General features: G+C 55.3%; 3 protein-coding genes across 4 annotated transcripts in view; 2 read left to right on the forward strand and 1 right to left on the reverse strand.

Moving 5' to 3' along the window:
- Positions 1-5,553, reverse strand: part of LRRC41 (leucine rich repeat containing 41) — a 9,150-nt gene extending 3,597 nt beyond the window's left edge. Inside the window, exons 1-7 of one of the 2 annotated variants that reach the window (XM_054211609.1) lie at positions 5,145-5,553; positions 4,970-5,056; positions 4,380-4,450; positions 2,389-3,547; positions 1,712-1,957; positions 669-833; positions 227-325 (exon numbers count right to left, since the gene is read on the reverse strand). In XM_054211609.1, coding sequence (XP_054067584.1) covers positions 227-325; positions 669-833; positions 1,712-1,957; positions 2,389-3,547; positions 4,380-4,450; positions 4,970-5,056; positions 5,145-5,256 — 1,939 coding nt within the window. In that variant the 5' untranslated portion in view covers positions 5,257-5,553. The remainder of the gene's footprint in view (positions 1-226; positions 326-668; positions 834-1,711; positions 1,958-2,388; positions 3,548-4,379; positions 4,451-4,969; positions 5,057-5,144) is intronic. The other variant, XM_054211610.1, reaches the window with a different exon arrangement.
- On the forward strand, positions 5,545-6,918 carry LOC128913647 (cytochrome b-c1 complex subunit 6, mitochondrial). Its single transcript, XM_054211616.1, has 4 exons — positions 5,545-5,678; positions 5,775-5,798; positions 5,992-6,153; positions 6,653-6,918. Exons 1-4 carry the CDS (start codon positions 5,637-5,639, stop codon positions 6,683-6,685), a joined length of 261 nt encoding a protein of 86 aa, XP_054067591.1. The 5' UTR covers positions 5,545-5,636; the 3' UTR covers positions 6,686-6,918.
- A 953-nt stretch (positions 6,919-7,871) lies between these two features.
- NSUN4 (NOP2/Sun RNA methyltransferase 4) lies at positions 7,872-12,885 on the forward strand. The gene is made up of 6 exons (XM_054211615.1): positions 7,872-8,027; positions 9,184-9,581; positions 9,758-9,912; positions 10,078-10,232; positions 11,556-11,680; positions 12,455-12,885. Exons 1-6 carry the CDS (start codon positions 7,914-7,916, stop codon positions 12,726-12,728), a joined length of 1,221 nt encoding a protein of 406 aa, XP_054067590.1. The 5' UTR covers positions 7,872-7,913; the 3' UTR covers positions 12,729-12,885.
- Positions 12,886-13,349: the final 464 nt, after the last annotated feature.

The following is a 13,349-nucleotide window of genomic DNA, read 5'->3' on the forward strand; positions in this document are numbered from 1 at the left end:
ACAGATTCTGCAGCATACGCCAGCTTTGCAGCTGCTCCTCTCTCTGCCCTGCTGGCACAAAGAACCAGACGTGTTCCCATTCTGCCAACAGCTACAGACCTGCTGCAGGGACAGTGATATTTGGCTAAACCTTACACACTGGAAGATCCCCTCTTAAATGTCAGCCAGCCAAAAGCAGCCACCTGCCACACTTTTCCAAGCAACAGCACCCAGGAGTTTGCTGTACCTTGCAGGACGGGATCCTGAAGCAAAAGCAGAACTTCTTTCTGGTGCTCAGCCAGGTTCATATCATGAAAGCTCAGTTTCTTCAAATTTGGATTACACTCTAAAAGCAAAACAAGTTCTCAGGTAAAATACTGTTCAGCCTTGGGATGAAAAGAGCGTGACCCAACTACCAGTTAATGCCCAGAAACTGAGTTGGACCGTGGATAATTTGTGCTGGAGTGTGGGTAATTAAAAAGGAACCAACCTGCTGTGCAGCATCATTCACATGCTCAGCACAGAAAGTGGGATGGCTGACACCCATTTCCTTTTCTTGGGAGATTTCAGGATGTCCACACTGAAGAAATGGACCCACCTGAGCTGGCTTCATGCTAAAGGATGGAAGATCACAGCAAGGAAGCTACTCTGTGTCTCACAGGGATGCTACCTACAGGTTAGCAGAGTACCTTTGAGCGCCTCCAAAAGGAGGCCAAACTCCTGAGAACAGGGCAGTGTGGCGCTGTCAAGGGACAACTGCTGGAGGGACTTTGACGCCTTGAGCACTGGCACCAGAAATGCGGTGTGCAGAGGTTCCCTGGGGAATCGAATCTCCAGCTGCTCCAGGCAGCTCTCTAAGGGAAGAAAAACAAACAACAATGAAAGAGCTTGGTCTGGAGCTAGGTCCTAGAACAAGCAAGAAGCCCATGTGCCTGACGTGACTATCGTTTAGGTTGGCAGAAAGTGCCTATGCGACACACCCTGCCTCACAGAGCACTATGGCAACTCAAACCTATGGTAATGTAAATCACTTAAGGCTCATTTCAGGACTCCTGCCAGACCACAGGGCCACCAATTTCTATTATGTTCTGGCAATGAAACAACGCTTAAGAAAAGGTCACACCCTTTACGCACAAACCAGTCAGCGTCTTCCCAGAGCACAGCTCTTCACTGACCCCACTCTGTACTCGCTCAAGCTTTGCTTACTGCTTTTCTGGTCATTCAAGGGCAATGAGACCTGTGGGCTGAGAACATGCTGTTATAGCTCCCAGACTGTAATCCAGAGGCTTGGGCAGTGCTTTGCCATCACCTGTGGTATTGCGATGATCAAGAGATGCTTTCTTTCTGCTTAAGGGTCCAGCTAAGGCTTAGAGCCTCACAGTCAATAGGATGGACAAAGCAGAAGCTCACAACCGATTTACAGATCCAGTGGGATACGCTCCTGTGGGCTGCGTGGACAGTCCCTTGCAGGTTACGACTGGCCCTGTACAAAGCTGATGTTGCAGCAGGTTGGCATACAGCAATAAAATGCTTTGTCCAAGACTCAGGCTCCACAGAGCACATCACAAACTAGAAATGACAAACTGCAAAACCATCTAAATCAGAAAGGTGAGGCTGTAATTGCTTAATTACATACCACTGTAACAGTGCAGAGTTCAAATCTGCTTGCCAAGCTTTTACGGCTCTATCTGCCTGCTGTGTCCTGGTCATCACTCAGAATGATGATTCCTACCTGGGATTTCTGCCTGACTGCAGCTTGGATTCCCCTCTGGCCTGTTCACCTCCAGCTGGTTTTTGAGGTCAAAGCTGACTGAGAGCGTGTGGAGACGGGGAAAGGCGCTCAGGATGCAGCAAACAAGCTCCATGCAGGGCATGTGAGAGAAGACATCGCTGACGCGCACCACGCGGAGGTGGCAGTCCGAGTGGCGGGAGAGGGCTCGGAGCCCGGAGAGGATGCAGAAGATATTAGCATCCAGACCTGGAACAGCATTTGTACAGAAAGGTGTTAGATGTGCCTGTACAGACACCAACGCACAGGCAGCTGGAGCTGCACCAGCAGCCAAGCAACCAAAATTCAAAGGCTAAACTCACAGACTGCTTTATCCACACGTTCTTAAGCTAGAGCACTGACAGTGTACACAGGAGATGGAGATCTGGCTCTTTCCTTCACCCTCTCTGGATGGAGTTTAAGCACGAGGCCGGGGGTTGTTCTGGGGCAGGAGGGCCCCATTCTCTCCCTCAAACAAGTCCTCACACTCATTAACCATCTCTACCAATGCCATTCTCAAAACCAGGTACCAATACTCTTACAATGACCATTCCAGTAAAAATAAAATCAGGGTAAACCTGAGTAATAAGTCAGACCATTAGACCAGAGCTGGAAGGAAGCAACCTGTTCATACCACTAACCGTTGTAAGACAGAACCAAGTTCTCTAAAGACACCCAGGAGCTCAGTAGGTTACTCAGAGTCCGACATGTCTCCCCAGTCAAAGGAATGGAGAACAATTCCAGCGTGGACACACTTCGGAAGCGATGAGCAGCTTTCAGAGAAAAGATCCCAGCAGATCCTCCTCTTTTCTTACAGACAGCATGGCCAGCGCATGGAGATCCTGGGGAGGAACTAGTCCACTTCTCAGCATTTTCTCCCTCTGTGGTGCTGTTTTTGTCGAGTAATCCTGAATTATCCTCTCTAGCAACAGTAAAAACAAAATCATACAGGTCTTCTGGGTCAGCATATGGTCCCCTGGTTCGTCTGAGGCAGCGACGTTTCTTCCCCACTGCAGATTTCAGCCGTCTGCGTGTCTTTCGAAGAACGGAGTGACAGGACAGCTGGTCTGAAATGCAACAAGAAGACCCTCCCTGAATGCTGGTGTCACAGGGCACCTTGCTGCTTGCTTCCTCACACGCTTGGTTTTGCAGAGGACTTCTCGGTCCGGAGAGGACAGAGTTCAGGCAAACATCAGCCCTGCATCTGTTGACCTCCGCATCAGCCTCCTCCGGAGCTCTAGGAGATCCCTTCTGGTTCTCACCATCGCTCCACTCCCTTCCATCGCAATGGCCCCTCTCTACTCGCTCTTGTGCTGACTCCTGGCTTTGGGCTTTGTCCTTCTCTCTGCAAAGGCCACATGGGCTGCTCTGATAGGTGAGGGCATTTCCCGAGCGCCAGAACCCAGCACTCATGCTCAAAATGAGAACGAGAAGAACCGTGTCGGGAACAGGCCAGGAATACATGGACACTTGGCTGACAGAGCCATGGTGAATCAGCCGGTGAAGAAGTAAAACCAGTGAACGCCTGATGGACTGGTCGGAGGAGAGGAGGTGCTGGAACTTCAGGATCCGCAGGGAGACAGCCAAGTTTTCAAGCACTTTCTGGTTGTGCTCAGCAGTGAGCTCCACCGCGCCCTGCAGCATGTTGCAGAGGGTAAGCTGGGAAACGTGCGGGGAGCTGTGCAGCAGTGGTGAAAAGTGATGGTCGTTGAGACGCCAGTCAGAGGAAACATCCAAGACACCGTGAAGAACGTTTGAGAAGAATGTTTCAAGGAACTTCTTCCTCCAACAGGTTATATTCTGCAATTAAATTACCTTAGAGTCAACAAAGGTAAAACCTATTTAACACGACCATGTTAACAAAAAGCCAGCCATGATTTTTCTTTTTGTTTTAAAGTTGAATTATTGCTACCTGCTAAGCTGGTAAACACGGTGTCCAAAAAAACCTACTGCTAGCGCTACTGAGACTACCTTCCTAGTTCTCAACATCTTTCTCATTGTACTTGTTGAAAAACCAAGTTACTCTCATTGCTACTTCTTCATCCTGCTTTTGGCCTAATTAAAACATATTCAGTGGTCTGAAGCTGAAGCTCAGCTATGTTTTTGCCTATTAAAAACCACATAATGAGGAGTTGTTTTCCCAAGCGTCTATTTATAGTCTGTGATTAAGTTGGCTGTTAACTAGTCTTTCGCGATGATGAATCAATGGAGCTCCTTCAGTTTTCCTACATAAAACCATTCTTGCAAACTCACTGTCTTCTACAAGTATTTTTCTAGTGCTTTCTAAGACATCAGCACATTTTTTTGCCAGTGTAGGTGTAAGCTTGATATCAGATACTGTTTTTATCCTGTTTCGCTAAGAGTTGCATCTTTAAAGACAGGATTTATTCTTTCACCAACTCGCCGTTGTGAGATGATGGGTGTGACTGTACAATACACTTCCTTTTATGAGCCCCGTTTCCCAAAATTATTGTAATTCCAGGGTCATGCCTTGGTCCAAAGTTCTATGTACACTTATAACCAAGTGCCAGCAATCACTGGGAGGTGGCCAGCAGCACCTTCAGGCTTCAAAATGAAACCTTGCGGAAGAAACCTGCATTGTGACCCTTCTCCCACCGGCAGCTTTTCTCACCTCCGAGTTGGGCGGCCTGGTTTTCATCACATCGTCCCACAGCTTGCGCCAGATGGGCTGCGTCGAGAGGCCTGGGAAAGAAAAATAATCAAGCAGGCGCTTTCACCCCATCTCCCCATCCTGGGGCCCCAAGGGGCGCTGGGCAAACGAGGGGCAGCTCGGGGCTGGGGGCCAGACCCAGACCCCTGTGGCAAAAGGATGGTGATTTGTGGTGAGGTGGAGCCCACTGCCTTAAAGGGAAGGGAGATTAAAAACTGGCAGTTTTGTTGGTCCTCAAAAGGAGCAGAGTTACAGCAGGGCCCACACCGCTGTGTGAACCCTCCCTGGGGTGGGGGCTTGTGATTTTGGACGTGGGGAGGTGGCCAGGCCACCTCTGACAGCAGGGACTGCACGCCAGGGGTGTCATCCCCTTAGAAGCGGGGTGTGTCCCTCCAGCTAGGGGTCCCCCCGGTGTGGGGTCACCTCTGCATGTCGGGGGCATCCCCCCCCCAGTGTGTGTGTGGGGGGGGGGCATTTGTCCACCCTCGTCAGTTCCGGGGGGCTCCTCTCTCCCCCCTCCAAGGGTTTGTCGCCGTCCCCGCTCGTGTCACCTGCTCTCCGCGCGGCTCCCTCGGCCCGCTCGAGTCGAAAGACGGTGAGAAGCGGCAGGAGCCCCCGCAGGAGGTGCCCGGGCAGCGCTGCGGAGAGCCAGAGGGAGAGGGCGGCAGGGTGCCGGCAGGCCCCGGGCCCCGCCGCCCCGCCACCCCCGCGCCGCCCCCGCCTTACCCCAGACGTCCCGCTCCAGGGCCCCCATGCTGCGGCTCACCGCCGCCGCGCTCAGCGCCAACAGGCTGCCCGGACCCTCCGCCGCCATCGCCCCGCTCAGCGCCGCCGCCATCTTGGGGAGGGACAACCCCCCCGCCCGCGCGCCGCCGCCGCCATCTTGGGAGGAAGAGGAGGGAGCGGGCGGCCATGTTGGGGAGGTCGCGTCGAACAGGGCCGGCAGCGGCAGCCAGGCCGAGCCGGCTGCAAGGTTGCGATCCCCCGGAAGAAAAGCAAAGAGAAGGCCGGGAACGGCGCGGTTGCCATCCTGAGGCGATCGCCGGTGCCGGCTGCCGTGTTTGGAAGAGAAACGCCCAGGCCTGAAGCACCGTCCTCGGGCGGGGGGGAAGGGGGCAGTCCCGGCGCTGCTGCGGGTGCGCTTCCGCTTCCGGGGCGGGCAGAGCCACTTCCGGCGGGTGACCCTGGCGAGTCCTTCTGTGGGGCGGGAGCGGAGCCATGGGGCTGCGGGACAGCGTCGTGCACGCCGGGGAGCCCGAGGTGAGCCGTGGCGGGACGGAGCCCCGCGGGAGGGCGGCTTGACGGTCGGTCGGTCGGTCGGTCGGTAACGGCTGTGCTTTCTTTTCTTTTCCCCAGGAGGAGGAGGAGGAAGAGCTGGTGGTAAGAGGCGGAGCGGGACTGGGGGGGCCCGGGCCTCCCTTGCCCGGCGGCGGCGGGGGAGGCCCGTAGCTTCTGCAGCGACTCGTTGCTCCGAGGGGAAGCCGCATGGGATATACGGCTGCCTGATGAAGTGAGGGCCGTGGGGGAAGGCGGCGTTTCGGGGTCTCTCCTCACGGCAGCCCCCTCCCTGCAGGATCCCTTAACCACCATCCGTGAGCACTGCGAGCAGACGGAGAAATGCGTGAAGGCGCGGGAGCGGCTGGAGCTGTGCGACGCCCGGGTCTCCTCCAGGTCCCAGACAGAAGAGCAGTGCACAGAGGAGCTTTTTGACTTCCTGCACGCCAGGGACCACTGCGTAAGTGCGGCACCCGTGGATGCAACGTCCCTGCTGGTGCTGGGAGCACAGCTGCCTTTAGCCGCGCTTCTGAGAGGGCAGACAGTTCAAGTGTGAGACCTGGTAGCTGTTCAGTCACAGTGAGCTCTGAAGAATTGTGAGCCTTGGTGCTTTTTCGTATTAAATGTTTGATTCCATTACAACAGTTCCTGCTGGCATTCGGTAGGTTATTAAACAATGAAATAAATCAAGCACAGTGTTTCTCCTCTGCAAATGACACTTTGTTATTTCAGTGTTTTATTTGCCATTTTAAAGTTAAACCTTTTGAACCTGAGGTGAAGCTTTGTAAGAAATCTCAGCTTGTCAGTTTTCCGGAATGACTTGTTGCAAAACAATGGGAAGAGCGGAGGGCTGTGGGGCTGTGTGTGTTGGTGACCCAGAGAACCACGAGATGGGTGGTAACACCCTGCTGATCTCCAGCCCGAAACTGTGTGTTACCGAGTGCTTTGTCTCTTTTCAGGTTGCTCACAAACTCTTTAAGAACCTGAAGTGAAGGCGGGCGCGATTGTCCATCTGCTTCCACAGCCAGTGGCGGCGGTTCCTGGATCCACAGTCCTGCTTCCCGCCCGTTCATTCTCCATGACAAGTACAAACGAAACGGCTTCCTGGCAGCGACCGAGCGTCAGCATGTCACTGCGTCTCTTCTCGTGGAAGATGCGCAGCGGTGCGAAAATATATTGATGTTCTGTAGTTTTCCATATTAAACATTCAAAGTTCCCATGGAAATACCTGCCGTTTATTTCCTAGTTCTTGTGCTTCTGGGTTAAGATGAAATTAGCAGAGGTCGGAGCCTAGCTTGTGAGGGGGAGACTTTTCCTCCCTTGTGGGAATGTCCTTTTTGTGCGATTGGAGCGTGATCCCACAGGGAGGAATTCGTCTGTTGAAGCCACGAAGATTATTTCCAAGCCCCACAAGACCAATATTGTTCACACAGGAAGTTCTAAGTTAAATTAAAGGGAGCGACCCTTTTCTAGGAGAGAGAAGCTTCCCCGCTTTGGGGGAAAACTGTCGGTTGTCCCATGCTGTCACTTACTGCTGCCAGCAGCTGGAAGAGGCTCCTGGCTGCGGTTGGCTTTGGGTTCTTGCCCAGAGCCACCGACCGCATGGCTGCAGATGGGCAGTGTGGTGGTTCCACCTCCTCAAACCCTGAGCAGAGCGTGAAGGGTCACCCGGGGGAGGAACCGAAACCTTTCTGTGCGAGTCACCAGTCCCTTCTGCTGACCTGTGAAAGGGTCAAGTCCATCCTCTACCTGTTTTCCTTCCGAGTAGGGTGTTTAGTAGCAGGAAAACTGATGTTTCATGGGGCAGCAAGTGCTTTCTCAGCTATTCCTCAAGGTGAAGAAAAACGTCCTTTTAAATTCGGATGTTCTTTATCAACGTAGCAGTCTGTCATCCTTTTGCTGGTGGATTGTGAGCTTAATCCCTAGTGGATGGAAACGGAGCTTTACTAGGGGAAGTGCAGCACGTTAATATTAGGAGGTTTGGGGGTGGTTTGTTTTTTTTTTTGCAGCACAGTGTCTGCAGAGAAGGCTCCGGGAGGGATGGCGGCCGGGCTGCGAGCCCTTCTCCCGCCGCAGGGCCCGTTTTGTCGCCGGGTCCCTTTCGGCAGCCGATGCCCGCGCCCGGTTCCTCACGCCGGAGCGCCGGAGGGAGCCCGGGCGGGGGTTGTCCCCCTCGGGGGCGGTGCCGGTGCCGCCCCGGAAGGCGGCGGAGCGGGGAGGATGGCGGGAGCGATGGCGGCGGCGGCGGGGGGAATGCTGCTGCTGCTGCGGCGGGGGCGGCCGCCGCCGGGGCTGGGACCGGCACCGCGGCGGTACCGGTACAAGGAGAAGTGGGTGAGCGGGTCCCCGCCGCGGGGGCTGCCCTGCCCGCCCCTCCCGCACCCTCTTTCCCTCCATTGCACCCCCTCCTTTCCCCCCGCTAGCCCTTCTGCACCCCATTGCACCCCCTTTCCCCCCATTGCACCCCCTCTTTTCTTCCCACTAGCCCTTCTGCACCCCATTGCACCCCCTTTCCCTCCGTTGCACCTCCTCTTTTCTTCCCACTAGCACTTCTGCACCCCATTGCACCCCCTTTCACCCCATTGCACCCCGTCCCTTCCCCCCGCTAGCCCTTCTGCACCCCATTGCACCCCCTTTCCCTCCGTTGCACCTCCTCTTTTCTTCGCACTAGCACATCTGCACCCCATTGCACCCCCTGTCCCCACCTTGCACCCCCTCCTTTCTCCCTGCTAGTCCTTCTGCACCCCCTTTCCCCCCATTGCACCCAGTCCCTTCCCCTTGCTATCCCTTCTGCACCCCGTTGCACCCCCTTTCTCCCCCTGCACCCCCTCCTTTCTCCCCGCTAGCCCTTCTGCACCCCGTTGCACCCCCTTTGTCCCCCATTGCACCCGCTCTTATCTTCTTTCGATCGTTCCGCCTCCCTCTGTCGCCTCTTTCCCCCCGTGACGCTGCACTGCACCCCGCTTCCTATCTCCCCTCTCCCCTGTCTCCCACCTTCCTTACGCCTCCTCTTGTTCCCATTCCACCCCTCTTTGCACCCTCTCTGCCTCCCTGTTTTACCCCAGTTCACCTTGCCGTTGCACCCCTCTAATCTCCTCATTTCGCCCCCTTGCAGCTCCCGTTGCACCCCCCCCTCACCCATTGCACCCCCATTACATTGCATCCTATAGCACCCCCTCACCCATTGCACCCCACTTACACCACTCCACACACAGCCATTCCCCTCCTCCTCCTGTGCCCACCCTGTGCCCCCAGCCCCATTCAGCCATTCCCAGACCCGAATTCCCCCCAGGGAGTACCCCGTCCCACGGGTGTCGGGGGCACAGTCACTTTCGGAGGCTGCAGGAACACACGGGGCTTTTGGCAGCGCAGAACCCAGTGCTGGATTCTCCTGGAAAAACCTTGAGGCTGGGGAGCGGGGGCACTGGGATGTTGAGGTATTTTATCTTCTAACATCTCCGAATGTTTTGGTTTTTTCCCCCCAAAAAAGGCTGCCACGGCCCCCCGCATCCCGCCCACGCGGCTGGCCCTGCACCACTTTGACGTGACCTACAGCCTGCAGCTGCGGGACCAGTGGCCCTCGGTGCGTGCCGGCCTGCTCTGCGAGCAGAAGTATGGTGCCCTTCTCAACAACTTCTCTGCCGTCCGCCACGTCGCCCAAGAGCTGGAGCTGCTGAACGCCACCGATTTTGTTTCCCCAGCCCCCAAAAAGGAAGCGGGGAGAGGGGACGGCGTGTCCCCAGAGGGGTCTGGCGAGGGGAGGACAGCGGCGCGGGCAGAGACGGTGACACGGGCAGAGACGTCACCGCCGCTTCGTGCCTCCATCCGCTCCAACATCAGGTGTTACACCTTCCCCCGGGGCGACATCACGCGCTTTCGCCCTGCAAGGTGAGACACCCCTGGGACGGGGCCGCCCGCTGTCGCTGCCGCCCGCGGGGGCTGCACGTGTGGCAGCACCCGCCGCTTCCGCATGTCCCCATCCTCACCGCCAACTTGCTCTTCTCTTTTTCCCCTCACACCTTTGCTATTTTTATTTTCTTTTTACGCAAACTGGTGATTTCCAGGCCGGACACCCTGGGTCTCCTCGACTATTATCTCATGGACGCAGCGTCTCTTCTGCCCGTCCTGGCGCTCAACGTGCAGCCGGATGACTTTGTCCTCGACCTCTGCGCGGCTCCGGGTGGCAAGACTCTGGCTCTGCTGCAGACTGGGATTTGTGGTAAGTGGAGGCGGGTGTTCCTTGTCCCCGTGCGTAAAATGGGGCTGGGAGAGCGTGCTGTGCCCGTCAATGGCTGACCGTTAATCATCTCTGGTTGTAAGAGTTGGGGAGCCAGTGTGGATTTGCAAGAGTGACATTCCCAGTGCGGTTGTTTCGTCCTCTCAGGACATCTGGCAGCCAACGACGTCTCCATCTCCCGGACGAAGAGGCTGTACCAGATTCTCCATAGCTACGTTCCCAGAGAAATCAGGGAGACTGTGCGTGTCACGTCCTACGACGGACGGGACTGGGGGCAGCTGGAAGGTGGCACTTTCCATAAGGTAGGTGGTGGGGAACCGGTGAAGTTAAACCCGTCTAGTTCACTTCCCTCTTGTTTCAGAGGAAGGCAGCAGCTTATCCTGCAGTATAATTGTATAATTTTCCATAATCTTAAATGCAAAGAGAGAAGACAAAGCCACATACGGCACATTATTTCTTCCTGCTGTACCCTTCCTGCGGGATCTGGGCATCTGGAGTCATACCTTTATTTACCTGTGTAATACCCCTTAAAAATCCTGTTCTAACCCATCACCTGCAAGGGCTGAAATGTGACAATTAGATAATTCTTGTTTCTGAGCCGTGTCCAGCGGCGGGAGCTGGGTTTGTGGCCCCGGGAGGTGTCACTGCGGGAGCTCTGGTCGCAGGTGCTGCAGTAACGCCTGCCGGGAGGACGAGCGGAGTAGAAATGTTAAACGAGGACAGGCCTGCGAGCGTGATGTTATCCGCCGTTTCCGTGCCTGTTTACACATTCCTGAAACGCAAAAGCTGCCAGACGAGTTGCAGTTCGGTGTGGGCACACGCCTGTACTTGGGCAGCGTCCCCCAGGCAAGGTACCAGCTTGGTGGACGAGAAGCTCAACGTGAGCTGACAACGCGCACTTGCAGCCCAGAAAGCCAACCGCATCCTGGGCTGCATCAAAAGCAGCGTGGCCAGCAGGTCCAGGGCGGTGATTCTGCCCCTCTGCTCCGCTCTGGTAAGATTCCACCTGGAGTACTGCGTCCAGCTCTGGAGTCCTCAGCACAAGAAGGACGTGGACCTGTTGGAGCGGGTCCAGCGGAGGGCCACGAAGATGATGAGAGGGCTGGAGCCCCTCTGCTGTGAGGACAGGCTGAGAGAGTTGGGGTTGTTCAGCCTGGAGAAGAGAAGGCTCCGGGGAGACCTTATAGCCCCTTCCTGTACCTAAAGGGGGCCTGCAGGAAAGCTGGGGAGGGACTCTTTATCAGGGAGTGGAGTGATAGGACACAGGGTAATGGCCTCAAATTGAAAGAGGGTAGATTTAGATTGGATATCATGAAAAAATTCTTCACTGTGAAGGTAGTGAGGCACTGGAACAGGTTGCCCAGGGAAGTTGTGGATGCCCCATCCCTGGAAGTGTTCAAGGCCAGGCTGGATGGGGCTTTGAGCAGCCTGGTCTAGTGGGAGGTGTCCCTGCCCGTGGCAGAGGGGTTGGAACTGGATGGTCTTTAAGGTCCCTTCCAACCCGAACCATTCTGTGATTCTGTGTGTGGGAGGGTGGAGGAGCTGGGCAAGGGGTGGGTTGCAGTAGGAGACCTCGCTGAGCTTGGCCCCGGCCCAGGGCTGATGCAAGACCTCTGCTGCTGCAGGTCCTCGTGGACGTACCCTGCACGACGGACAGACACTCTGTCATGGAGCAGGACAACAACATCTTCCACAGGAGAAGGACCAAGGAGCGTCAGATGTTGCCCATGCTGCAGCTGCAGCTGCTGATGTGAGTGAGCTGGATGCTGTTTGGGTGCTATTTTGTGTTACGGTAGCAGCTCTCCATGGCCAGCGCTGAAACATTTCTGTGCCCCCAACTGGGAAATGTGGAAACCACACGTAGTTTTCTGGAACGACAATAGTTGAACACATCAAATCATAATAAGTGTAAGCAGGTGCAGATGTTCTCCATCAGATCAAATGTCCTTCCTGTCCATAGGAGGTAGGGAGGGTTCACTAGGGAACGGGGTGGATGTAGCGTTGTGATGATCATATAGCGTGATGATCTCCCGGGTCTCAGCAGCCATCCTTGGGAGATCCCTGAGTGTCCACATCATGGGAGGACAGGGTGGTGCTTCATCACCCTGTTTCTCTGGGAAGGCTGGATGGGCTGACTGCGAGCTGGGGCAATAAGGACACAGCTTAGAGTCCCGTGGCAGCACTTGAGCTGCGAGAGCTTCTTCCCTTGTGCATACTTTTGTCCCGTTCCCTTGGAGGTAAGCGCAGGATTCCTCCTTCCAGCTGCTCTGCGGTAGTGTCTTTCCCACGTGGAGTCCTTTATCAATCGGAGCATCTCTTTTTGACCCTTATTGCCCTGGTCTAACACATTCCTCAGGTTGCAGTGACAGGGTGAGACCGCTCAGCCTGTGGAGTTCAAGGAGATTGGTCTGTCACCTCCTACGAGTTACGCGCTGGCTTCCCAGTTTCGGTGGGTGGGAGTGCTGGTGTCCCACCCAGTCCCCTTCTTCCCATGATGGTGTGTGTGTGTTCATCTTGCCTGCAGGGCTGGGATCCTTGCTACCAAGCCGGGAGGAGAGGTGGTGTATTCTACGTGCTCCCTCTCCCCACTGCAGAACGAGCACGTCATCGAGAGAGCGGTTGAAGTTGCAGAGACCCAGTATAACATCAGTGTCCAGGTCGAGGACTTGAGCCACTTCAGGACGCTCTTCCAGGACACGTTTTCCTTCTTCTCGGATTGCCGGCTGGGGGAGCTTGTTCTGCCTCACCTCACAGCCAACTTTGGACCTATGTATTTCTGCAAATTACGTCGGATGTAGACGGGGCGACAGACTCTATCTGCTGGCTATCAGGAAATGCCTCAGGTTTCCAGGGGAAGCAAAACTGCTTTATATTTATTTTTCTTTTTAAAACGTCCCAAAGGAAGTCTGCTTTTTTACCGCAGACGTGGGGAATAAATGAGAACGACTTGCTGCAGAGTCTGCTGAATATTTGCCTGTTTGGGACTGAGGTGTTTAGTCTAGGAAAGCGAGAGGGGTCTTATCAGAGGGAGCGGTTTATCCGTTGGTCTCGGGAAGGGGTAAATGGCCCTGTGTGGATGCCGCTCTCTCCCTCCTGTCTGACTCCTTTGATCCTACAAGAGCAGGTTTGGGTTAATAAACACCATCTGGGGAATCTCAGCCTTTCTGTCCCGGATCTCGCCATCTGCATAATAGAGTCGCATCTGTCTCTGCTTATCTCCTACCTTCAGAAAGAGCAGCCCGAGGTCCTGAAATACGAGGTTCCTAGGAATGCTCCCTGCCGTGAGGTTGGAAACCTGCTTGGGATGCTTGAGATCTGGTGGTGGAAAGAGCTTGGTGCTGTGGAACGGCCGGTGGCTGTGGCCATCCCTCACGGACAGGAAAGCTGTGGTTGAGGGGGAAGGTGTGAAGGTGCCGGAT

Source organism: Rissa tridactyla, chromosome 8 (assembly GCF_028500815.1).
Source record: "Rissa tridactyla isolate bRisTri1 chromosome 8, bRisTri1.patW.cur.20221130, whole genome shotgun sequence".
Lineage (NCBI taxonomy): Eukaryota > Metazoa > Chordata > Aves > Charadriiformes > Laridae > Rissa > Rissa tridactyla.

Coding starts and splice junctions, on each gene's coding strand:
- LOC128913647 (XM_054211616.1), top strand. CDS start 5,637: ATGGGGCTGCGGGACAGCGTCGTGCACGCCGGGGAGCCCGAG. Junction 5,679..5,774: donor TGCACGCCGGGGAGCCCGAG/GTGAGCCGTGGC, acceptor TCTTTTCCCCAG/GAGGAGGAGGAGGAAGAGCT. Junction 6,154..6,652: donor TGCACGCCAGGGACCACTGC/GTAAGTGCGGCA, acceptor GTCTCTTTTCAG/GTTGCTCACAAACTCTTTAA.
- NSUN4 (XM_054211615.1), top strand. CDS start 7,914: ATGGCGGGAGCGATGGCGGCGGCGGCGGGGGGAATGCTGCTGCTGCTG. Junction 8,028..9,183: donor ACCGGTACAAGGAGAAGTGG/GTGAGCGGGTCC, acceptor CCCCCAAAAAAG/GCTGCCACGGCCCCCCGCAT. Junction 9,913..10,077: donor GCTGCAGACTGGGATTTGTG/GTAAGTGGAGGC, acceptor TCGTCCTCTCAG/GACATCTGGCAGCCAACGAC.